Below are 25246 nucleotides of genomic sequence, written 5' to 3'. Positions count from 1 at the left end.
CGAGCCAAAGGCAGAGGCCCCAACCCACTGAGCCACCCAGGCACCCCTTGTGACTGGTTTCTTTCACACAGCACCATGTCCTCAAAGTTCATCCATGTTGTAGGGCGTGACAGGATTTTTGAGGCTGCATGGTATCCTACTGTGTGTATACACACATTCAGCGGCCAGTGGACATTTGGGTTGCTTTCCCCTCTTGGCTGTTGGGAATAATGGTGCTTTGAATGCATACAAATTCCTCTGAGACCCTGCTTTCAATCCTATTGGGTATATACCTAGACATAGAGTTGCTAGATCATGTAGTAATTCTATTTTTAATTTTTTGAGGAACGGTCATACCCTTTTCCACAGAGGCTGCACCATTTTATATTACTACCAGCTGTGTACAGGGGCTCCAGTGTTTCCACGTTCTCCCCACCACATGTTATTTTCTGTTTCTTGGATTGTAGAGATCATAATGGATGTAGGTGGTATCGCAATGCAGTTTTGGTTTGCATTTCCCTAATGACGAGTGATGTTGAACAACTTTTCACATGCTTATTGGTCAACTGTATAACTTTCTTAGAGAAATGTCTATTTAAATTCTTTGCCCATTTTAAACTGGGCTCTTTCTTGGTTGTTGAGTTGTAAGAGTTCATTCTATGTCCTGGATATTACCAGATACATGACTTGCAAATATTTTCTCCCCTTGGTTGCCCTTTCACTGTGTCCTCTGATGCACAGAAATCTTTTATTTTGATGAAGTCCAACCTGTTTTGTTGTTGTTGCCAGTGCTTTTGGTATCGTAGCCAAGAAAACATTGCCAAATCCAATGTCATGTATCTTTTCCCATTTTCTTCTAAGAGTTCACCATTTTAGCTCTTGTGTTTAGGTCTTTGATCCACTGTAAGTTAATCTTTATATATGGTATAAGATAAGGGTCCAGCTTCATTCGTTTACATGTGAACGTCTCATTTTCCCAACACCATTTGCTGACAAGACTGTCCTTTCTCCATTAAATAGTCTTAGCACTCCTGCCAAAAATCACTGGACCACATAGAGATTTATTTCTGGGCTTTAAAATAAACTTATCTCCAAGAGGTTTTCTGTGCGCCGCTGACCCCTCTAGCGCCCCTCCGCTGACTGCCTCTGCTGGGGTCTGAGTCTGTTCCCTGAAGAAGCTCAATGGACAAGAGGAATCTCTTCTCTTGGGTGCGCAGGTCCCAGAGAGCAGAGGCTTTGAACCCTAATGCCACAGCTGACAGCTGCCAGGGATCGAGACCAGAGTATTCCTTCAGAAATGAGTTGCAGAACTGAGAACTCACCTTGCTGATGCTAATGCTTTTGTTGAAAGATGGCGAGATCACGGCTATGCAGCAAAATCTCTGATTCACCACACCGCAGTTCTCAACGAGTAGAAGCGACGAAGCAGTATCAGGAAGAAATTCAAGAACTTAATGAAGTGGCAGGGCATTGGCCACCGTCTACATTAGTGATGGGAATCCAGCAAGAAAACAGACAAACCAGAGAAGTGCAACAAGAGAACAAAGAATCATGTACATCAGTCTGCCTTTGGAGCTTGGAATGAGCAAGTATCAAGAGCAAATGTTCAGACAGTTAATGGATAGCTAAAAAGATCTCGTATAGTAATGAAGTTAAAAGAGCAGCACTCCAAGACGGACACGGTGCATTACAACAGCTCCGAAGAATCCGTCCCTAATGCATCTCAGCAGGGACTGGAGAGGAGGCACTTGGAAACGAATCAGAATGAATTACAAGCACATGTTGGACAGACCTGAAATGGCAGCAGTAATGAGGAAAGTCGTTGAAATTGATGGGCGACAGCATTGCAACGAACAGGAACAAATATTTCGACTTGAACAAGAGAACAAAGGCTTGAGAGAAATCCTTTACATAGCTCTAGAACCACTGTTGAACCTTAGGAAAGGGGAGGTGTCTGAGAAGTTTATCTTTGTCAGCATTAGTGACCAATCGTGACCTGAGTCTGAAGGGGAGCTAAAGAGCTGAAGCCTACGAGCTTCTTACAAGGCTCTGAACGGTCACTGGGACTGGCCTCCTAAAGTGAATGAGTTAACAGAAAAATCCATTTCAAGCTACCTTTTGCTTTATCTCTTCTTTCTATAGTATGTACAGTGCACTATCAATGACATTCCTGAGAAAGCAACAAAAAATTACAATTAATGATCATAGACTATTTTCCAAATGTAATTGAAAAACAGAAACTTTGCTATTTGGTGAACAAACTAAAGGTTTTCTGAGTGACTGTTGATCCTATCAAAAGCTTCCAGAAGTGCTGTTAGCATTCTGGATGATACATGGATAAACATGAATATTCCTAATAAATGGGAATTCACAGAATTATCCAAATTATATTATTTTATTTTATATCCAAATTTTGAAGTACACATTTTGCCATAGTTTTGTGAACAGAAGACTCATACTAAATTTTACACTCTCCATATTTGGTGACAGTTAATAAACAGCTTATGGGATACCTGGGTGGCTCAATCGGTTAAGCATCTGCCTTCAGCTCAAGTCATGATCCCAGGTCCTGGAATCAAGCCCCACTTCAAGCTCCCTGCTCAGCGAGAAGCCTGCTTCTCCTTCTCCTTCTGCCTACCACTCCTCCTACTGGTACCCTCTCTGTCAAATAAATAAAATATTTAATAAATAAATAGCTTCTGTACCAGGAGACTTTAAACTTTAAAAGACTGCCCATCTACCTTCGCATTCATGTAAATTTTTGTCAAAGAAAATTTCATTTGCAAGGCTATAGGAATGTTTCATAGGCACCATAAACAAGACGTAATTTATTTTTTGCTGGTATATCATAATTAAAATACTCTGCTAATATCCTTTCTGGAATGAAAGAGAACACCTTTCTAGGAAAGACTTTTTTTTTTTTTAAGACTTTATTTATTTGACAGACAGAGATCACAAGTAGGCAGAGAGGCAGGCAGAGAGAGAGGGGGAAGCAGGCTGCCAGCTGAGCAGACAGCCCGATGCCAGGCTCGATCCCAGGACCCTGAGATCATGACCTGAGCTAAAGACAGAGGCTTTAACCCACTGAGCCACCCAGGTGCCCTCTAGGAAAGACTTTTAAGAGACATATTAGGATGTTTAAACACTCCTTTGAAAGATTCAGTTTTGACTCTACATCAATAACGAAGATGAGAGCTTTCTCTTCTCTGGTTGACCTTTAAGGATATTATGTAGCTCATTCAGCTAAGAGTTGAAATGTTTGATACGGCAAGCTAGGTATGGTAATTTGAAATTAAATTGGGAATTCCTCTTCCTCACAAACCCCGCCTTTTTTTTGAGAAGTATTCTTGGGGGCAGGGATGTGTCTGGATGGCCCCGCCAGTGGAGCATGTGACTCTTGATCTTAGGGTCGTGAGTTTGAGCCCCACATTAGGTGTGGAAATTACCTAAAAATCTTTAAAAATAGGGGCACCTAGGTGGTTCAGTTGTTAGGTGTCTGCCTTAGGCTCAGGTCATGTTCCCAGGCTCCTGGGATCGAGCCCCACATCAGGCTCCCTGCTTGGTGGGAAGTCTGCTTCTCCCTATCCCACTCTCCCTGCTTTTGCTCCCCGCCCCCCCCACCAAATAAATACATAAAATCTTTTAAAAAAATAAATTTTTAACTATTCTTAAGTTCTTATCTTGTCCTCATAACCTATAGAATTTTCTTTTTTAAGTTTTATTTATTTAACATAATACATTGTTTCAGGGGTACACATATGTGATTCATTAGTCTTACAGAATACCCAGTGCTCATTACAACACATACCCTCCCCAATTTCCATCACCCAGTTACCCCATCCCCCCACCCCCACTCCCTTCCAGAACCTTCGGTTTGTTTCCTAAGATTAAGAGTCACTTATGGATTGTCTCCCTCTCTAGCTTCATCTTTATTTTTTTCTGTCTTCCCTTATGATCCTCTGCCTTGTTTCTTAAATTCCACACATCAGTGAGATCATATGATAATTGTCTTTCTCTGGTTGACTTATTTCCCTTAGGATAATACCCTCTAGTTCCATCCACATTGCTGCAAGTGGCAAGATTTCATTTTTGATGGCTGTGTAGTATTTTGTTGTATATATGCCACTTCTTTATCCATTCATCTGTCAATGGACATCTGGGCTCTTTCCACAGTCTGGCTATTGTGGACATTGCTGCTATAAACATTGGGGTACAGGTCCCCCTTCAAATCACTACATTTGTGTCTTTGGGGTAAATCCCTAGTACAATTGCTGGGTCGTAGGGTAGCTCTATTTTCAACTTTTTGCAGAACCTCCACACTGTTTTCCAGAGTGGCTGCACCAGCTTGCATTGGTGTGAGAGGTTCCCCTTTCTCTGCCTCCTTGCCAACATCTGTTGTTTCCCGACGTGTTCATTTTAGCCATTCTGACTGCTTTGAGGTGGTTCTCATTCGTGTGGTTTTGATTTGTATTTCCCTGATGCTGAGTGATGTTGGGGATTTTTTCATGTGTCCATAGGCCATTCGGATGTCTTCCTTGGAGAAATGTCTATTCACGTCCTCTGCCCATTTCCTGATTGGATTATTTGTTCTTTGGGTGTTCTTTATAGATTTTGGACACATATAGATTATCTGACACATCATTTGCAAATATCTTCTTCCATTCTGTTGGCTGTCTTTTGGTTTTGTTGACTGTTGCCTTTGCTGTGCAAAAGCTTTTCATCTTGATGAAGTCTCAATAGTTCATTTTTGCCTTTGTTTCCCTTGCCCTTGGAGACATGTCTAGCAAATTGCTGTGGCCAAGGTCACAGAGGTTGTGGACCTGTGTTCTCCTTCAGGATTTTGCTGGATTCCTATCTCACACTTAGGTCTTTCATCCATTTGAGTCTGTTTTTCTGTGTGGTGTAAGGAAATGGTCCAGTTTCATTTTTTTGTTATGTGGCTGTCCAATCTTCCCAACACCATTTGTTGAAGAGGCTTTTTTCCGTTGGACATTCTTTCCTACGTTGTCAATTAGTTGACATATTAGTTGACCATAGTGTTGAGGTTCCATTTCTGGGTTCTCTATTCTGTTCCATTGATCTATGTGTCTGTTTTTGTGTCAGTACCATATGATATTGATGATTACAGCTTTGTAACAGAGCTTCAAGTCTGGGATTGTGATGTCACCAGCTTTGGTTTTCTTTTTCAACATTCCTTTGGCTATTTGGGGTCTTTTCTGGTTCCTTACAAATTTTAAGACTATTTGTTCCAGCTCTGTGAAAAGCTGATGGTATTTTGATAGGGGTCGCACTGAATGCGTAGATTGCTCTAGGTAGCACAGTCATGTTAACAGTATTTGTTCTTCCAATCCATGAGCATGGAACGTTTTTCCATTTCTTTGTGTCTTCCTCAATTTCTTTCATGAGTGTTCTGTAGATTTCTGAGTATAGATCCTTTGCCTTTTTGGTGAGGTTGATTCTTAAGTATCTTACAGTTTGGGGTGCAAATGTATATGGGATCAACTCAGGTCGTGATCTCAGGATCACGAGATCAGGCTGTATGTCTGGCTCTCACACAGCGCAGAGTCCACTTGAGTTTCTACCCCTCTCTCTCCCCCATCCTCCCATATTCTCTAAAACAGATAAATCTTAAAAAAAAAAAAAAAAAAGGCAATAGTGCTATGAACACTCTTATACATGTCCTGGTACTTGTTGAGCTGAGTCACAGACTGTGGGTCATTTTTAAAATGTACCAGATAACACCAGACTGTTTTCTAAAGTGGTTCTATCAATCTGTATTCTCACCAGCGGTGTATAATAGTTCCCATTCATCCACATCCTTACAACACATGATATTCTGAGTCATGTTCATTTCTCCTGGTGGGTGTAAAATAATATCTCATTATGACCCTAATTTTTCTTTACTAATCAGCATCTTTTCATGTCTATTCTCCATTTCTACATTATTTTCTAAAACATGCTTGTTAATAACTTTTGCCTTTTTTTTTTAACTGAGTTATCTTTCTTCTTAGTGATTTGTAGAAATCCTTTATATATCCTGGATCCTTTGAAAGACACATCTATATCATATAGTAAGACACAGATATATCTTAGAAGATACATATCTCTTTTGTAAGATACATCTGTATTTTTGAACTTTTTGTGGCGTCTTTCAACTCTATCAAAAGTTCTTACTTCAACATAAATTTATAGATCGATTCCTTCATGATTAGAACTTTAAATATCTTAAGAAACCTCCCTCTCTTCCCAACCTAAGGCCATAGTGTTATTTTCCTTAAAGTATTTATTCTAAAAATCCTATTTTTTCCCTAAAATTTTAAGGTTTTTTTACCTTTCGTAATTATCTAGAGTTGAATTTTGTTATATCTATGTAAGTATATTGGTTTTCAGGATTAAAAACTCCCATTATGTTGAATTTACCAATGAAATCATAGGGAAATGATGCTGGGAGCCTTAAATACCCTGTTAAGTGGTTAGTGCTTCCCTCCTTGGCCCAATCTGTCCTGAACTAGAGGAGGATTCTGACTGCCAGTGACCTTCATAGATGTAAGCAACATCCACAAAAATGGCCACAACTGAGAGACCTGAGCTTCTTCAAAGCACTAGTATATATTTAGTGCATAATAAAAACAGAGTTTTTATTTTTTAATTTTAAAATTTCTTTACCCTTTACTTAAATCATGGCAAACAGAGACATCCCCATTGAAATAAATTTACTTCCATGAAGCAATGGGGAAAAAGGTGTTATTCTAAAGTAGGACCCCGGGGTGCCTGGGTGGCTCAGTTGTTAGGTGTCTACCTTCGGCTCGGGTCATGGTCTTGGGGTCCCGGGATTGAGCCCTGCATTGGGCTCCCTGCTCAGCGGGGAGTCTGCTTCCCTCTCTCTGCCTGCCTCTCTGCCTACCTGTGATCTCTCTCTCTGTCAAATAAACAAAATCTTTGAAAAAAAATAATAAAGTAGCACCCTCTTTACATTCCTTGCAGTCTCGTGGTTGACTAAGACTGCGAGAAGTTAACAAATGAGTAAAAGCAAATCTGCCTCCAAGCCCAGAGAACTACCCTTTACCTCCAGTAAAAAAATAAGGCAAACTGTTCATATTTTCTCAGTTTATTAAGGTTAACAGGATACTTATACATCTAAACATTTACTGTAAGTTGTCAGTAACATTTAACTCTGAATTATCTTTCCATCATTTTTTTAGGCACATTGGTTTGTATTTTATAGAAAACACTCATCTTTAGGTCACAAGCAGGAAAGAATATAATTTGCAAATGTTACAAAGATGATTCCAAATCTCAGCTAACCTCTTTCCCAAATTGCAACCACTCTTAGTATTTAATGAAAATAGAGACGAGGAACAATTGCTTAAACGTTATCACTGTGTGACTCTGGTGACTAAGAAATCCCTGAAAGAGCAGTAAGCCATGATCACTGACAGCTCAGAGTGCTAGCAAGGCTTCATTGCGAAGTAGTTAACAGAAGGCCACAGACTGTGTTGTCATTTAGAGGAGCCAGGAGCTATGGACGTCATTTAGTAATGCATTGGAACGGCATTGCCTAGTGCGAGTGTGCACGGGAACTCCAGGTCACCTCTTCATTATCTATTACTTTGGATAAGCTTCCACAATCATAGCATGGCCCTGAAAAGGGAAACAAAGAGTTCAATTAGAGCAATGGAAGGTGGAAAATCCAGCCAGTCCCGAGGCAAAAGAGAACAATGGGAAAAGTACAGGCTATAGAGTTTGATCCCTGCTCTGCCTTTCAAACACTGTGTGACCCAGTGTGCAGACGGGGGAGTGTTGTTCCTGGCATCTAGCGGGTGGAGATCATGCTAAACATCCTACAACCCGGGGCACCCGGCTAGCTCAGTCAGTTGAGCGTCCGACTCTTGACTTCAGCTTAGGTCATGATCTCAGGGTGGTGAGATGGAGCCCTGCATCAGGCTCTGCACTTGCTGGGGAGTCTGCCTCTCTCTCTCTCCCTCTACCCCACCCCCTGCTCGCTCTTGTACTCTAAAAATAAATCAGTAAATCTTAACATGAAACAAAACAAACAAAACAAACAAAAAACCCATCCTACAACACAGAATACAACCCACCCCTCCCCAAGAATTATCTGGCCCAAAATGTTAACAGAGCCAAAGCTGAGAAACCCTACTCTGGATCCAAAATGCCCAATTCCTCCGCTAACCTCCCGTTGTGTTGGTAGCAGGCATTCGGCTCTTGATGAAACAATGCCAAGTTTAATCTGCTTTCTAAGGTACATCATCTCCTTTCTCTGTCACCATACTATAAATTTCTAGAAGAAAGGTACTCGGTGGTATTCTTCATTCCTCCACAAAAGCATCCAGGATTGTGCTACACGCTGTGTGCTCAAAGAACTATCAGGGAACACACACTCAGAACCACAGGACATGAACCTATGTGGACCACCCACTCTGCACAGTACCATGCACTGGTTATCTACCCCCATTAAGCCTGGCACAGAAAGATAGGAGGGAGGGCCCCAGTCCTGACTATGGTTTCCTGTGGCTGAAGCTACACAGACAAAAAAATGCTTTTCATCATGAAGTCTGAAATGCTCCAACCTACAAATAACTGACCTCTTACTTCTTCAAAGTTTCTGAGGCAAGTCATAAATAAAGGTTTTTAAGTGTAAGATCTTTAAGCTTTTACATATCTTATCTACTCATCTTGATTAGCAACAGAAAGTTTCTGTAATCTGGAAGAAAACCCAAATCTGTTTCCATCAGGGTTGGAATGATAGTGTCTGCTGAGGGGATTATAAGTGATTCTAATTCTTTTCTATATACTTTTTGTACTTTCTATAATGACGATATATTCCTTTTAAAAATAAAAAATATAAGAGCTCCTGGTTGTCTCAGTTAAGCATCCGACTCTTGATTTTGGCTCAGGTCCTGATCTCAGGGTCATGAGATCGAGTCCCATGTTAGGCTCCGTGCTGAGCGAAGAGTCTGCTTAGGATTCTCTCTCCCTCTCCCTCTGCTCCTCCCTGCACCCCGCCTCAAATAAATAAATAAAATCTTAAATCAATAATATAAACATTATTTTAGGAATAGAAATAGCTTGGGTTTAAAAACCACCTTCCTTCCAAAATACTATCAGAATTAAAGTTGTATCCTCTTCCCCTCAAAAGAGGCTGCTTTTTTCCTGGTTGTCTGTCATCAGAAATATGGCTCTAAGGATGTTTCAAAGTTAAATGAAACACTCTCAGATGAGCTTGTTTTGTTTCCAAGAAAATGTCTTTCCAGAAGCACCTGTGAAGCTGCTGAGACGTACCTGCCCGCCAGCTGCACAGGCAGCCACTAAGCCATACTGGCCTCCCTCCTTCCGCAGTCTGTTGGCAGCTGCCATGACTAACCGGCAGCCAGTGGCTCCAAATGGGTGTCCCAGGGACAGCGATCCACCCCAGTTGTTAAACTTCTCCAGAGGAGGTGACCCAACCTGGCTCCCACAAAACAGACACAAATATAATGAGGAGTTGACTTAAGCATCAGGCCAGGCTCGTACCAACAGGAAGGTAACAGAGACTGAGAACATGCCCAACTTAAACAACATCACATACTATTTTACTATAAAGGAAGAAATTCTAGGTCAATTCTGAAAGCCACAGACCATTTATTTTTCATCTAACATCAGAACTGGAAGAACAAAGGACAACCTAGAAGTTTACTTCCATTTTTTCTAAAGACTTCCAAAAACTATTTTTCAACTAAGAAATAAATACATTTAATGAACTATAAAATTCTTCATCAGGAGAAGCCTTCCCCTTCTTATTTTCATTACCAGCCGACTAAACTCCAAATACTACAGTGCTCTGGAAGTTCAAGCCTAATTTTAATCAAACGCTTACCTTGGTTTTTCTACCCATGTAGTTTTGTGCAAACCAATCAGAATCCATGGCTTTAAAATTAGCCAAAATCTGACCCTACAAGGGAAAAGACCTTGTTATTAATGTCGCTTGCCATTAAAGTTGAGCAAATCTTTAAAGCAGTTTTTCATAAAATTTTCCTAAGGAAACATTTTGCTACTTTTCAAGGGCCTCTAAGAGACTGCCTCAAAAGGTTATGCTTCAAACTGTACCATTGGATTCCCTCCTCTTACACCTCTTCCAACAGTGTAGTCAGTATTTCAAATACAAAGCTCTCCTCGTGTTTCACTCGCATCGTAAGCCACACCTCGTTTCCCACACAAACACGGATTACATTTTGTATGGTTACAGTCCTTTGATATGTACTTTTAAGTGACTTACTGAGAATGCCTCATGAAATTCAAAAGCATCAATATCATTCATAGTCAATCCTGCCTTTTCCAGAACTTTCGGAGTAGCATATGTTGGTCTAAAAAGAAAAAATAAGTAATACGTTAAGAATTTAATTTTCCACCTAAGAACTCCTTATTCCCCAAGATGAGTTTTACGTAAGGTATTATAATGCCCTTCCTTCATTCTGAAGGAATGATTCTACTGATTCTTCTGTACAAATATTAGTGTATATGCTAGAGTCAGAGATACAGTTAATAAACAAACAACGAAAGAGAAGGACAAACAATGTGAAGAACCAAAACACACACAGTGCAAAGGGCAGAGCACAGGGAAGAGTATACTTAGTTTGAAGGACATGATGGAAGCCAGTGAGGCGAGAGCCATGAGGGTGGGGGAGACAATGTAAATATCAGGAGGCTTTTATAAAAGCCTACTACAAAGACTGTGTAGCAATATGAAGAAATGCTTATGACATCTTAATGAAAAAAAGAATACACATAAAGGATTATTTTTAATCCTTTTAATCCAACACACACACACACACACACACACCAAAAAAAAAGAATCCAACACACAAAACAATTATGAACTCAGAACCCAGTTATTTTGATTTAAATCTTGTTAATTAACATATAGTGCAATATTGGTTTCTGGAATAGAATTCAGCACTTCATGACTTACATACAACCCCTGGTGCTCATCACATGTGCCCTCCTTGATCCCCAACACCTGTCTAGCCCACCCCACCCGCCTCCCTCCAGAAATCCTCAGTTTGTTCTCTATCAGAACTTAACGTACTTTAAAATCTATATAATAAACATGGATAATCAAATACTTTCGATTATAGCCCAAGGATATACACTGCTACCTACCCAAGTAAAAGTTGATCTTTTGGATCCTGAGACACATATACAAAATCCCTAGGTGAAAAACAGAGGGGTTAGCTCCAGTAATAAAACAAACAAATTGAGGCAATTTATTTGAACACGTACCTTACCTCAAATATGCCTTTGGCTTATAACCCAGGGCCAGAGCTTTTTCCTCGGCCATAATCAGCATTGCAGATGCACCATCAGTCTGAAGTGTGGAGCAGAACAATAATGTTAAATGCTTCAGCCTCTCTGGAAGTCTCTGTACAACCATCTTCTATGTCGTGTTCCTAAATCTCCTAATTAATCACACTCATGCAGAGATTTTATGTAACAAACTTTCTTTCCATTTTAGCCATCATTAATTCACAATTCAAACCCACACCGACCCGTTTTTCAAGGAGGAGGGTAGACGAACCTGTTCAAAAGTACCACATTATCAAAATGGACAAAGAGAACAGGTAACTTTAAAGAAATATGTATTGGGGGGGCGCCTGGGTGGCTCAGAGGATTAAGCCTCTGCCTTTGGCTTGGGTCATGGTCTCAGGGTCCTGGGATCAAGCCCCTCATCAGGCTCTCTGCTTGGCAGGGAGCCTGCTTCCCCCTCTCTCTCTGCCTGCTTCTGTGCCTACTTGTGATCTCTCTCTCTCTGTGTCAAATAAATAAATAAAATCTTAAAAAAAACACAAAAAAAGAAATATGTATTGGGGTGCCTGGGTGGGTTAAAGCCTCTGCCTTCGGCTCAGGTCATGGTCTCAGGGTCCTGGGATCGAGCCCTGCATCATGCTCTCTGCTCAGCGGGGAGCCTGCTTCCTCCTCTCTCCCTGCCTGCCTCTCTGACTACTTGTAATCTCTGTCTATCAAATAAATAAATAAAATGTTAAAAAAAAAAAAAAAGAAATATGTATTCATACTAAACTTAAGCCAAAAGATTTTTTATTTTGGCACAAAATATAAGAAATCTTATGAATTAAAACAATCTCTCATTTATTTGCTTATTTTTACATTTTATGGACTATTTTGGACCTGCCTCTGCCTCCAGAAGGAAACAGACTTCAGGTGATATGGAAGAAACAGGTGAGAACATCAGAACCATGGTCTTCCCTCCTTGGACACACCCCACATGCTTTTTCAAAACTGACAATCAAGAAGTTCAGAGATAAAGAGCTACCATTGAAAAAAAGCCCTTGGGGCGCCTGGGTGGCTCAGTGGATTAAGCCGCTGCCTTCCGCTGGGGTCATGATCTCAGGGTCCTGGGATCGAGCTCCGCATCGGGCTCTCTGCGCTGCAGGGAGCCTGCTTCCTCCTCTCTCTCTGCCTGCCTCTCTGCCTATTTGTGATCTCTCTCTCTGTCAGATAAATAAATAAAATCTTAAAAAAAAAAAAAAAAAAAAGCCCTTCGCCATGACTGCAAAAGACAGAGCTCAAAAAAAAAAAAAATCAAAACTTCACTATTTGAGAGTCTGTAGTATCAAAACAATTTCTACCACATTCTATAATATTTTTATAACTTAGTAACTCTGAAGAGACTAAGGAGCTAGCACAAGACTGGGGCCATAAAGGCTGGAAATACAGAGAACTATACACAATAAATGGTTTACGCACATTACATTGATATAATGTGGCCCTGGGCAAAGCTGCAAGGAATGTGGGGCATTAACACATTTCCCAAAACCCACGTATCTGCGATGTGCTGCCTCTGATGGTTTGTGTTTCTGACTTTCAGTGAATAAACCTGCACCGTTCGCATATCCGGAAGTGAACAAGGGAGTTTGCATCTGGCAAGAGGAGAGCCCACTCCATATGACCCTATCATTCAGTTTGGTTTTGGAAATGATTATCTTATCAGTCCTTCACCACTCAGGCTTGACGGGCTGGTGCACCATCCTGCTGGAACCACTCCAGGCACCTTTCCCCTAGCCCGGGAGTGGGCATTCAGCAGTCACTTAACAACATCAAAAATGTCAACACGTTCCCACGTTTCCAGACTTTGTGTCCAGGTAGGGAAGATACACTGTAGAAGAAACACTGACCAGCCAGACTATATTTAGAAAGTCGTACCCCAAGGTGGTAGGAGAAGAGAAACCACATCCTATGAGCAGAAACAGAATCCATAGGGAGGTTTAATTGAGGAGCCAAAAAACAAGGAAGGATATAAAGCTATGCGATGATAAGCAAAACAAGCACGACAACAAACAACGAGGGTAAACATATGTATTCCGTATGTTTATAGGAAGATGCTTATAGAAACTGCTTACAGGAAAATAGCTTGAGGGCCAGTAGAAAACATCATCATCTTTTTTAAATTTTTTTTTAAAGATTTTTATTTATTTATTGACAGACAGAGATCACAAGTAGGCAGAGAGGCGGGGGGGGGGGGGGGGGGCGGGGGGAGGAGAGCCTGATGCATGGCCCGATCCCAGGACCCTGGGATCATTACCCAAGCTGAAGGCAGAGGCTTTAACCCACTGAGCCACCCAGGCACCCCTTTTTAAAAGATTAGAGAGAGAGAGACCACAGATACCATGCAAGCATGGGGGGGAGAGGTAGAGGGAGAGGAAGAGAGAGAATCTCAAGCAGACTCTGTGATGAGCACAGACCCTGATGCAGGACTCGATCCTACGACCCTGAGATCAGGACCTGAGCTGAAACTAAGAGTCAGACACTTAACCGACTATGCCACCTAGGTGCCTGGAAGCATCATTTCCTAACAATCAGAGCTGGAAGAGGTATCTCGTCACTCTCCCTGCCTACTTTGCACGTCTTATACCACTCCTCAAATTCATACCCTATGTTCTAGCCAAGCTTTTCCCGAAGGAAACCCTTGCTCTCATACCCCCTTGCCATTCCCTTTGCCTAGAATGCATTGAATGAATTCCTGAATTGCTTTATACCCTTCAAGATTTGCTGCTCAAATGCCAGCTCCTTTGAGGAGCCTCTCGGACTCCTGTCTGTGTGTCCTCTACTGTTAGCCTACGCTCACAGCCGCTGCCGCACCTTCTGTGCATTACAGTCACTGTAACTGACTTGCTAACCCCGCTGCCTGGTGTAGCTCAGCAGTCTTCTGAGTCTTTAAAAGACTGAAAGAGAGCTTTTTGCATCAGCATGGTGGCTGGATCAGGTGACGCCAAGGGCCTTAAAACTAGGATTCTAGGGGCACCTGGGTGGCTCAGTAGGTTAAAGCCTCTGCCTTTCGCTCAGGTCATGATCCCAGGGTCCTGGGATCGAGCCCCGCATCGGGCTCTCTGCTTGACAGGGAGCCTGCTTCCTCCTCTCTCTCTCTGCCTGCCTCTCTCCCTACTTGCGATCTCTGTCTGTCAAATAAATAAATAAAATCTTAAAAAAAAAAAAAAAAATCTAGGATTCTAATTTTTTTAATGATTACATTTTAATATCTTTATAATGAATAACTATATTTTTACATCTCTGTTCATGATACATAAAACTGATCTACTTTAGATTTTTCTATTGAGAGTCCGCAAATAGGAAAGTCACTAGTAAACACACAGAGCACACAGTTACCAGGAAAGAAGAATTTGCAGCTGTCACTGTGCCATAGGGCTTGATGAATGCAGGTTTTAGTTTGGCCATCTGCTCCAGAGAGGAAGGACGAATGCCATTATCTTTGGTAACTGTTTCTCTTCCTGTAAAAACATGAGCTTTTCAACTCCAGGGAACTATAAGCTTTCTCTATCTTCGCTAGAGAAGTATGTTCTAAAAACTATGACAAATGAAATGTACACCATACCTATTTACTAAAAAGTCTGTTACAGTCATCAAAATACCAAATTTAAAACTATATATATATTTTTTTTTAGATTTTATTTTTTGAACTAATCTCCACGCCCAACAAGAAGCTCGAACCTAAAGCCCTGAGATCAAGAGTCACACTCTCTATCAACTGAGCCTGGCAGGCACCCCTAAATTATTCCCTTAGGACATCTGGGAAATCATCTAAATGGTCTAACAAAAGAAGGATACCTTACTTCCTTAAGATACTCATTCACATTTGGCTATTTTATACAGAAATCACATGAATGAAGTTTTTAAAACAGGCATATACATAAAAACTAAAATATAGCAGGAAGACCTAAAAGCAACTCCTAGAAAAACTTCTCTTTTTGAAACGTTGACCTACTGTTACAACAAAAATTGAAACTTGAGTTTGTTTTTAAGAATGACTATTCTGCAAACAGAACCAATACACTTATTTGAAAAATCATTTGGGGCTTTTGCAGTTTGAGAAGCAACTTGGAACTCCCCAACAAGTGGCACAAAGAGCTGAGCAAACCATCGGACCTGGTACTTTGAAGGGTACAACATCAGAGAGGAGGCCTTCATCCTGCGCCTTCTTGGCCAGGCTGTGTGAGCGCAGCGCATACTCATCCTGATCCAGGCGAGAGACAGCGAAGGCAGCGGCCAGCCGGTCTGCAGAGTGGCCCATGGTCTCACTGGTGGAGAACTCGGCCACTGCAGGGAGCTGGGAAAGGAGCCACAGAGGATCAGGTATGCCGTCACCACACGTTCCGCCACACCTCGGGTTGTCTGGGGAACTCGGTCAAGACCAAGATGGGAGAAGCTTTTTGTGAGCAAGGCATCTCCAAGGAGGGCTCACAAATTCAAATTTTCTAACCACAGTCTTTTTTTTTTTTTTTAATCTTGAGCAAATAATTACCCCTACCCTGTAATTAACAGAATCTACCACTACTAGAGCATAACCGACCCCAAGCTGTCTTACCTAATTCTAAATCTTTGCAGTGGGATGCTTTAGAAAAACACAGGTTCATATAAGAGTTCATAATCTTACCTCAGGTGATAGGAAATTCAATCTGAATTTCGAGATTAAAGACAGTCGTTGACCCAGAGTCTTGGCCTTATTGAGATCAAGCATCATTTTCCTCATTTTCCTTGAATGACGAATAGGGACGTCAGACATTAACTCTACACCACCTGCCACGACCACATCATACTGCCCAGAAGCGATCAAGCCAATACCTACAGGGCCCAGGTGACACATAGATAAACATCTTTTGTAGAAATTAACAGACCACTGATAATTTAAGTTTCTTCATTAAAAAATTGTATGACAGTTATCATTATATAACATCTGTAATTAAACTTTTCATCTCACTTTTTTTATTTTAAAGATTTTATTTGAGAGAGAGAACACGAGTGCACGTGAGCAGGGGGAGGAGAGGAGAGGGACAGAGACTCTTTAGCAGACTCCCATTGAGCACGGAGACCGACCTGGGCCTCAGTTCCACAACCCAAGGCTCATGACCTGAGCTGAAACCAAGAGTTGGAAGCTTAACCGACTGAGCCACCCAGGTGCCCTGCTTCTCACCTTTAGAAAGGGATTAAGATAATTTTTTTGAATGACTAAAACTATATTCACTGCATTAGAGAAAACAAGTTTCATTCAGGCCACATGGACATGAGCTTCTGGAAATATCCATGGGACCAACCCTCAAACAAATCATATGCTCTACAAGAACATTCTGAAGATTTTATAAACTCCCAGCTTCAGTTTTCAGAAAGATTTTTTTCCCCTACAATGGAATTTCTGCTATAAGCTTAAGAAAGTCTGGCTTTTGAAGATGTAAGGCAGCCCCCTTCATCTTTATGGCTATTGGCAAGTATTCTGTTGCTCTATCCAGAAGTTGTCACAGGCTTCACAGAACAGTGACTGCCCCCAATCACTGCTTCTGGCATCATTCTGTGCCAGTCATGAGGCAGGATGCCCAAGCTGGCCTTCATGTTATTAAGAATGTCATTGTTATTAAGAATGCTATTAGGATGTCATGATGACAATATCTTTCAGGTTTCCTCAATTTTCATAATAATGGCCAAAGCTGCAAAATGTCCCAGGATTTTGCTAAGGTCTGTGAGGAGAACTTGTAACTAATTATAAAAATGCCACAGGTGTGAGGAGAGAGTGGAGGAAATAGCTGTATTACAGCAGTGATTTATCACTGATGCCACAATCTTCATGGGAGAGTATCACCTTAGAATCACCTAACTTTAAAACCCAGCAGGTTATCAATTATTCAATGCCTTAAATTCAGAAGCACCCTCCTAAAGACTTACTTTTCTAGCTGATAATCCCTACTGTGGCCAGCCACATTACTGATGGAGTAACTACAGGAGTGGCTGTGTCCCTCAAGTATGGAGAGAGAAAAAAGCTAAGAACTACTGTCAAAAATCAAAAATGTTCAATGCAACCTTATTTTTCTAAAAAAAAAAAAAAAAAAAAAAAAAAGACAAATTTAGAGATCTGTTAAGAGTACTTTCCTATGGGGTGTCTGTGGCACAGTCAGTCGGGTGTCCGACTCTTGGGTTTCTGCTCAGGTTGTGATCTCAGAGTCTTGGAATCGAGCTCTGCATCAGGCTCTGTGCTTGGCGTGGAATCTGCTTGAGACTCCCCCTCTCCCTTACCCCTATCCGCCATGTGTTCTCTCTCTAAAATAAATAAATAAATCTTAAAAAACAATCAAGGAGAATTAACAGGTACCTTCTGTTTTCAAGTAAACATACCTGTGGTCATGGCCTGGTTGGCAGAGATGCAGGCCATGGTGACAGTGTGAGCAGGGGTCTTGTCCGAGAAGCCAGCTCCGAGGGCAGCCTTCAGGAAATACATGAATGAAATGGTCACTTCTACAGGAGTAACAACCTGGAAATGATGCTTTGAGCACCGTTTCTCTCTATGGTGAATCAGGAAAGCACTGAAGTTAATATTCTAGAATAATATTTCAACAGAATCAAGCCCATCACAGAAATGGCTTACTCATTTTTCATCTAGTCGTTAAGTGATGAACACGGCAAAATTCTTGATAGCCGGTGTCTAGTGTGGTAGCAGGCTACGTACCCTTCTATGTCACCTAATTTCCTAGCCAAGCTTTGCTCCAAGCCTTCAAGGATATCAACACATAATTTGGTTTTAATTTAAGTTCTCCAATAAAGTAAACCTGCTAAATACAGTTGATGGAATGATGAAACATACTGTGGGGTAGGAGCCTCATGATCTCTGTTCCTGCAGCTGCAAGGCTTAGTGGCAAAGCACAAGTCATCACACCAGACAGTTACTTCTAAAGAACTGACCGCTCATGAGTAAAATTCCCACTCAGGCTCCGCCCCCTCCGAGCTCACCCCCTCACTGCCAGCTGATCTCCCTCAGCGACCATCTCGTACTTCACACAGCGCACAGTCGAGCCAACACGAAGTCAAACTGGAAAACTTGCCAATACACAGGAGTTCAAGCTGATGAAAGAACCTACGCAAAACTGCCTGAGCTCCGAGTAAGCCTCTGACAAATAAGGGTGAGACCAGGCAAACAAATGGAAAAAGAGAAAACTGTCCCAGATGATGACATTAACAGGTGCTTTAAAAGAAAATAACTTGATGGGTCGTGACAAGAACTGAGGAGCTCCATTAATCTTGCAAAATGACCTCCATCATGACAGCACAGTAAGAGTTATACATGAAATGAAGGTATCTATTACTCCAATGTACTATTAATTGGGAAAATTATGATCCTAAAAAAAAAAGGTCTGATTCCATTTTTGCATATGTAAAGAATTAATGCACAGATACAATAAAATATTTTTATAATATTAAAGTTACACTTTAAAAATAATGCTCTCACTGCCCCCACCACCAACCACCCCTAGCACTATTTACCATGAGATTCGGGCTCCCACTAGGGGAATTCTTGTTTTATTGGCCATTTTCTCGAACTATTTAACTGTGCTCAGAATACAAGATCTCCTGTAATTTGGTAAAAAAAAAAAACAAAAAAACATGTTTCTGAAGTCTAGATTAAGAAGGCTCCCTATCTTTTTTAAGATTTTATTTATTTGAGAGACAGAAAGAGGACACACAGGGGGAGGGGCAGAGGGAGAGGGAGAAGCAGGCTCCCTACTGAGCAGGAAGTCTGATGCAGGCTTGATCCCAGGACCCTGAGATCATGACCTGGGCCAAAGTCAGACACTTAACGAACTGAGCCCCAGACTCCACGTTTTTTCACTGATTTTTACTATCATACTTACACGTCCTATACACCATCATCTAGAAATTCAAGTGTGTCATAATACTGTATTGCAACATAACCTTACTCCGTTTTTTCTACATAGGCTTGATACTAAGCGCTCAACCTACTTGGCTGAAAACTACACTCTGGCAATGGTATGTGAGCCTCTCAATGTAGACCATATTCAAAAGGAGAAAAGCAGCCAATCTCCAGGAGGCAGAGAAGGAGCACACACCAGTGGGGCAAGTGGAGAGGGCAGTGAGGTCCTTTGTAGCACGTGTTATACCCTTGGCCCCAGCTGGCTCTCAGGACTGAAAGAGTTTTAAATAGAAGTGGTTTCTGGCGAACCTTGTCCACATGCGTCTATTTAAAGCTTGAATAATACCTCTCAAGGCAAGCCTAGGCCCTGGATAGTATACTAAGGGAAAAGGAGGAAGGAGGAGAGCAGGGAAATAAACAAAGATCTTTCAGTAAATTCAGGTTCATGGGAACTCGTCATCAGAACCTTTAGGATTTCCTTGAACATTATTAATACAGACAACAAGTGCTTAAAAAGTTCTCTAGCTGGAGGTCACACTAGCTTTTAGGTTAAAATACAACTGTAGAGAGACCTCTTCATAACATTCCCCAACACCACCTTTCCCTGGAGCCACTACAAAAATCACCCGGACTGCAATGCAATAGGCCAGGGAGAAGGAAGCTAATGCTGGTCAATTAATGCCCGAGATGTGCATGAGATATAGAATTTTCAGACAAAACTTAGAGAAAAACATTATGGCTTTAAGAATCAGGATAAAATAGAAATACTAAGAAAATCAAAACACTCGGTATTTACTTTTTAAGTGCTCTTATAAGAGCTGGTTTTTTTTTTTCCAGAATATAAAGGTTGAAAATGTATTATGAATAGCTTGACACACTCCTAAAATTGTCATATTCAACACAGAAATGTGAAAGCCCAAAGAAAAACCAAAAACAAAATAAAGACGGGGAGAAAAAACACCTTTCTGTTCTTCTTTCCTGCCTCTCTAATATTATCCAGTTGATTCTGTGGGCTTACGGTGTGCCAGGCCTTCAGCAATGTTAATACATACTGTCAGGGAAAGATGTGGGGTAGAACCAATACTTGCAGTCCTGCTCATTTTCCTTCCTCCTACCTGACAGTGATGGAAATCTTTGCCTCTACAACTATCATGAACACGGTAATATGCAGGCACAAAACTAAAAATAAAGAAAATGCTTATTAGCACACTGAAATGTGGAGTCACCTTTAACCAAATAATCACTTCCAATTTGAAACAAAGCCCAGAAGATGAGTTTGGACTGTTCACTATGAAATGCCTGTATGACATGTCATGGAAGTTTCAAGGTCGGTCATCACCCTGGTTGCCACCAATAAATAGTACCTGGAGCTGTGCCAACTAGGGTAAAAGTAAACTCCTGTGAAATTGTTTAAGAAAACAACACCCACTGTGTCATCCAGTTAATGGGAATAAATGAATAAGCAAGGCTACCTACCTCCAACAAAAACCACATTACGAAATAAGTTCTTTGCACTATGTTGAAATTTTAAGTTAATTAATAGTCACAGTAACATCTGAAAGTCACATCAGCCATACTTTGCTATAATCTCTATTATCCCAAGAGATAGGACAAATGAACATATAGCCGAAAGCAGCTTAAATAATCGATTTGATTTATAGGATAGAATAAATACATTAGCATAGTGTATATTATTTGATTTATATCATAACTTTTTTTTTAAGTTGTTTTTTTAATTTATTTGACAGAGAGAGAGAGAGACATCACAAGCAGGCAGAGAGAAAGCGGTGGGGCGGGGGGAGCAGGACCCCCGCTGAGCAGAGAGCCCGTTGCGGGGCTCGATCCCAGGACCCTGAGATCATGACCTGAGCCGAAGGCAGAGGCCTAAACCCACTGAGCCACCCAGGCGCCCCTATATTATAACTCTTAAATATTAAATAACATTTGTTATTCAAATTGTAAAATCATATTTAAAGTCAAATATAGCTTTAATGAGAGGTCACGGTTAAGCACCTGCCTTTGGCTTAGGTCACTATCTCAGGATCCTGGGATTGAGCCCCATGGCAGGCTCCTTGCTCAGTGGGGAGTTTGCTTCTTCCTCTCCCTCTGCCCCTCCCCCGGCTCATGCTCTCCCTCCCCCTCTCTTTCTCTCTCTCAAATAAATAAGTTACATATTTAAAATATATGTATAGCCTTAATGAATTTTAATAATTTAAAAAAGTAATTCTGTTAACTGAAATTCAAGGTGATTCTCCTATCAATCTCTTTGAACAATATAGAGTTTATTTTACTCACCTCTCTAGCCACATTGCTAGTTTTCACTTCCTGTATAACTGTGCCAAAGATGATGTAATCAACAAGATCCTTTGGGACATTGGTCCGAGTCAGCAAACCCCTGAGAGTAGAAATCCAGAGCAAAAACACATTTCACACACCAAGATATTGCCAGAGGTCATCAGATAAAACACTGTACTTCTTTTAAGAGGTTAACTTTGAATTTAAAAGAATAGAGACTGTATCTTTTCCTTAATTCAACAAGCATGTGGCACCTTATCAAAGAAGAAATGAATAAATAAGTGATTTAAAAAGTCAACATTTAGGGGCACAAGGCAGCTCAGTCAGTTGCACATTGTATGTCCGACTCTTGACTCTGGCTCAGTCTACTTGGGATTCTTTCCCTCTGCTCCTGCCCCTACCCCTGCTCACGAACGTGTCACTCTCTCTCTCAAAGTAAATACATAAAATCTTTTTAAAAATAAATAAGTAAAAAGTCAACACTTGATGTTCAATTGGTAATGAGAAGTTAAATAGAAGAATCAAAAATAATCCAGAAAAAGATAAAAGATACATAAACATAGTAATGTTAGTATAAACCTAAGTTTCAACCAAAAGAGAAAAGAGAGATATAAAATCAAAGAAAAAAAAAGCTATAAAATCAAAGAGTTGAAGTAAAATACCAGGTATACTAAATGTAAATTTGGCGTCTCAATATAAACACGATTCGTGTGTGTCTACACACACATACACTTGTCTAGCTCTGCCCACCAACAGAAACTAGAAGCAGTAACACTCCAGTCGCCAGTAGGAATAGAATGAGCACATCTTGAACTCGGACTTTTTCTGGGGTGCAAAATGGTTTTATTAAAGCACGGGGTGACCTGTGGGAAGAAAGAGCTGCTGCTCTGGGGTTGAGAGGCGTGGCTGATTATATACTTGGGAGTTGGGGGAGGCAAGGAAAAAGGGGACTTTCAAAAGAACTTTCATATTCTAAAGAGGACCTACTGGATATCAGAGGCCTTGCCATTGTCAAGTTAAGGTTATTTTCCCCTCTAGCAAGGGATTAACATGAAGATAGTCGGGAGGTCTCTGGAAGAAGTCACACATGTCCCACCCAAGAGCGGAGGGCTGGGGAGATGTTGCAGGTGTCAGTTTATACTTTGTCTTCGTCTAGCCTTCTGCTCCCTCATCATTTCCCCCCTGAACGATTTTGGCCCTTAAATCTTTAAGGTTGTTGAACGTGGAAGGTCTTATCTTCTGTAACTTCTTGCTGAATAGGGACATAGAGATGGCCCTACCTATGGGTCAATACTCCGTTGGGGAACATATAGGGGAGTTATGAAAGGGGAGACAGATGAATCCAATGTGGGCAACATGTATGAACCTCTGGGTGTAGAGCTTACTTAAAAAAAAAAAGAAACAATTTGAAGTAGCTCCCACAGATAAAATGTGTGAGCCTTAAAAACAATAATGACTGAGTTTAGCTATAACACACTAAATACAACGGGGCACTTGGCTTGCTCAGCTGGTGGAGCATGAGACTCTTGATCTTGGGGCTGTGAGTGTGAGCCCCATGTTAGGTGGAGAGATTACTTAAAAATAAAATCTTACAAAACAAACAAAAAAAACCACAGAACTTCACGTCTTCATCAATAAGAAAGAAAGAAAGAAAGAAAGGAAAACTAGCTGCTCTTTATAGAAAAATACCAGCTGGGGTGCCTGGGTGGCTCAGCTGAATGTCTACCTTTGGCTCAGGTCATGATCCCAGGGTTCTGGGACCAAGACCCATATCGGGTTCCCTGCTCAGCGGGGAGTCTGCTTCCGCCTCTCCCTCTCCTTCCTCCTTGCTCGTTCACTCTCACTCTCTCAAGTAAATAAATAAAATCTTGAAAAAAAAAAAATACTAGCCAATAAATGCAGGAGGAGTAACAGAATTATAAAAATCACAAATTTGTAACCTCTAATATAAGAACTGACCTAGGCAAAAACATCAATGAATGCTAAAACCACTTGGTGAAAGATTGTTGGGGAACATGGTTCTACCATATCACTTTACAGATTACTTACTAATTGCAAAATAAAAGCGTGTACCTTTATAACCAAAAGCCCTGGCAATGTGACCACCATGACTGAGTGGTTAGATTTAGCATCATGTACCATGTGCCTCCTGACATGACAGAATACCACAGGATTTACCGATAAAGCATTCTTACAAAAAATGTTTGACTTGAATCTAACCAAGCCTCTAGAACTAATTTCCAGTTTACAGGAAATTTAAAAGAGAAGTTAAATATCATCAAGAAGACACATCCAGAATATGGGATATTCTATGGGACAGATGGCCTAGAGTTTTCAAAAAGTCATTATCATGTGGGGCAGGAAAGAGTTGGTGGGAGAAAGAAAAGGCTCTAAATCGTAGAGACTAAAGAGTCATATCCATTTGTAATGTGAACCTCGAATGGGTCCTGATTTGAAGGAAAAAAAAAAACTACTAAGAAAAGATATTCTTGGAACAATTATGGGGGATCTGACTATGAACTGAACATTACAAGTAATGGAATCATCATTATTGTCTTAGCCACAATAACGACATCCCGGATAGCAGAGAGAAGATCCTTATTCTTAGGAAGTAAAGCCTGAAGTATTTGGGGCTGAAGATGTCTGCTTCAAGATGTCTGCAACTTACTGCCAAAAGCTTCAGATGACATAGATACAACAAACATGGCAAAATGGTTAACAATGATTAAATCTGGGTAAGAGGTATTTAGGTTTTTTTCACTGTATTGTTCTTCCAATTTTATCTTACATTTGACAGTTTTTAAAACAAAAACTTGTGGAAAAACTTGCAAAGCACCAGTCTGGGATCATAATGAGAAATGGCACCAACATCAGAAATAGGAAAACGAGCTGGCTATTCTCTCTCTCTCTCATTCATTCACTATTCATTCAAGTAGGCTCCACACCTAACATGGGGCTTGAACTCACAATGCTGACATCAAAACATCGCATGTTCTACCAGTCAGGAACTCTCTTAATTTTTATTTTTGTTATGTTATACTTGAAGTGTCTAAGAAAAGAGGTCAAATTCAGAGATCTGGGAGTCTTCCACATAAAAAAAAAATAAATACTTAGATGAGATTTTTCTTTTAAGGAAAAGCATGCATACAAAGAAATGCTATGCTTTAAGAATAAAAATTTGCCAAATACTTTTAAGATAAAGACGAAGAAGAGATTCAGTTTTTTTAAAAAGTAGAGAAGAGTCATTCGGCAAAGGGAAGGAAAATCCTAAAGGCATAATATTAAGAAATCAAAGGAAGACAGGATCAGGTACAGCTGAGAGGTCAATGCTACAGAATACAAAAGGACTCAAGCCAGGAGAAAGACTCATGCACTTAGTGCCCACAAAGCCATGATGAAGAGAAGCTTCCAAAGTACGGTTCCTGAAGAACAGTAGGAACGGAAATAATCATTACAAGATAAAGGAGATGGACAATAAGAAAAGAGAAGCAATTGCTGCTTTCATTCATTCTTACAGTCTGGCAGGAAGAGAAGAAAAAGAACTAGTTGAGCAGAAAGGTCAACCGAAAGTTTTTTTTCAGACTAGAAAAGACCTCTGGCTGGTTGAAGAGACTAAGGCAAAGCATCAATAAAAAATGAGATAATGGGCGCCAGGGTGGCTCAGTGGGTTGGGCCTCTACCTTCAGCTCAGGTCATGATTTCAGGGTCCTGGGATCGAGTCCCGCCTTGGGCTCTCTGCTCCACGGGGAGCCT

At 40.8% G+C, this 25246-nt stretch overlaps 1 protein-coding gene and 1 pseudogene across 1 annotated transcript in view; one reads left to right on the top strand and one right to left on the bottom strand.

Moving 5' to 3' along the window:
• The first annotated feature begins 454 nt into the window (after window positions 1–454).
• On the top strand, window positions 455–2096 carry LOC123925632 (annotated as a pseudogene).
• A 4973-nt stretch (window positions 2097–7069) lies between these two features.
• The window catches only part of HADHB (hydroxyacyl-CoA dehydrogenase trifunctional multienzyme complex subunit beta), a 34361-nt gene continuing 16184 nt past the window's right edge, over window positions 7070–25246 (bottom strand). The window contains exons 6-16 of the mRNA XM_045979967.1: window positions 21494–21593; window positions 17668–17755; window positions 15941–16128; window positions 15433–15613; window positions 14656–14777; window positions 11262–11341; window positions 11137–11184; window positions 10253–10340; window positions 9854–9928; window positions 9280–9444; window positions 7070–7620 (exon numbers count right to left, since the gene is read on the bottom strand). Of these exons, the coding sequence (XP_045835923.1) occupies window positions 7585–7620; window positions 9280–9444; window positions 9854–9928; window positions 10253–10340; window positions 11137–11184; window positions 11262–11341; window positions 14656–14777; window positions 15433–15613; window positions 15941–16128; window positions 17668–17755; window positions 21494–21593 (1171 nt within the window). The 3' untranslated portion in view covers window positions 7070–7584. The remainder of the gene's footprint in view (window positions 7621–9279; window positions 9445–9853; window positions 9929–10252; window positions 10341–11136; window positions 11185–11261; window positions 11342–14655; window positions 14778–15432; window positions 15614–15940; window positions 16129–17667; window positions 17756–21493; window positions 21594–25246) is intronic.

The sequence above is a fragment of the Meles meles genome, chromosome 15, assembly GCF_922984935.1.
Source record: "Meles meles chromosome 15, mMelMel3.1 paternal haplotype, whole genome shotgun sequence".
NCBI classification, from domain to species: Eukaryota; Metazoa; Chordata; class Mammalia; order Carnivora; family Mustelidae; genus Meles; species Meles meles.
The sequence above is the reverse complement of the archived record's forward strand: the minus strand, read 5'-3'. Positions and strand labels throughout refer to the sequence as shown.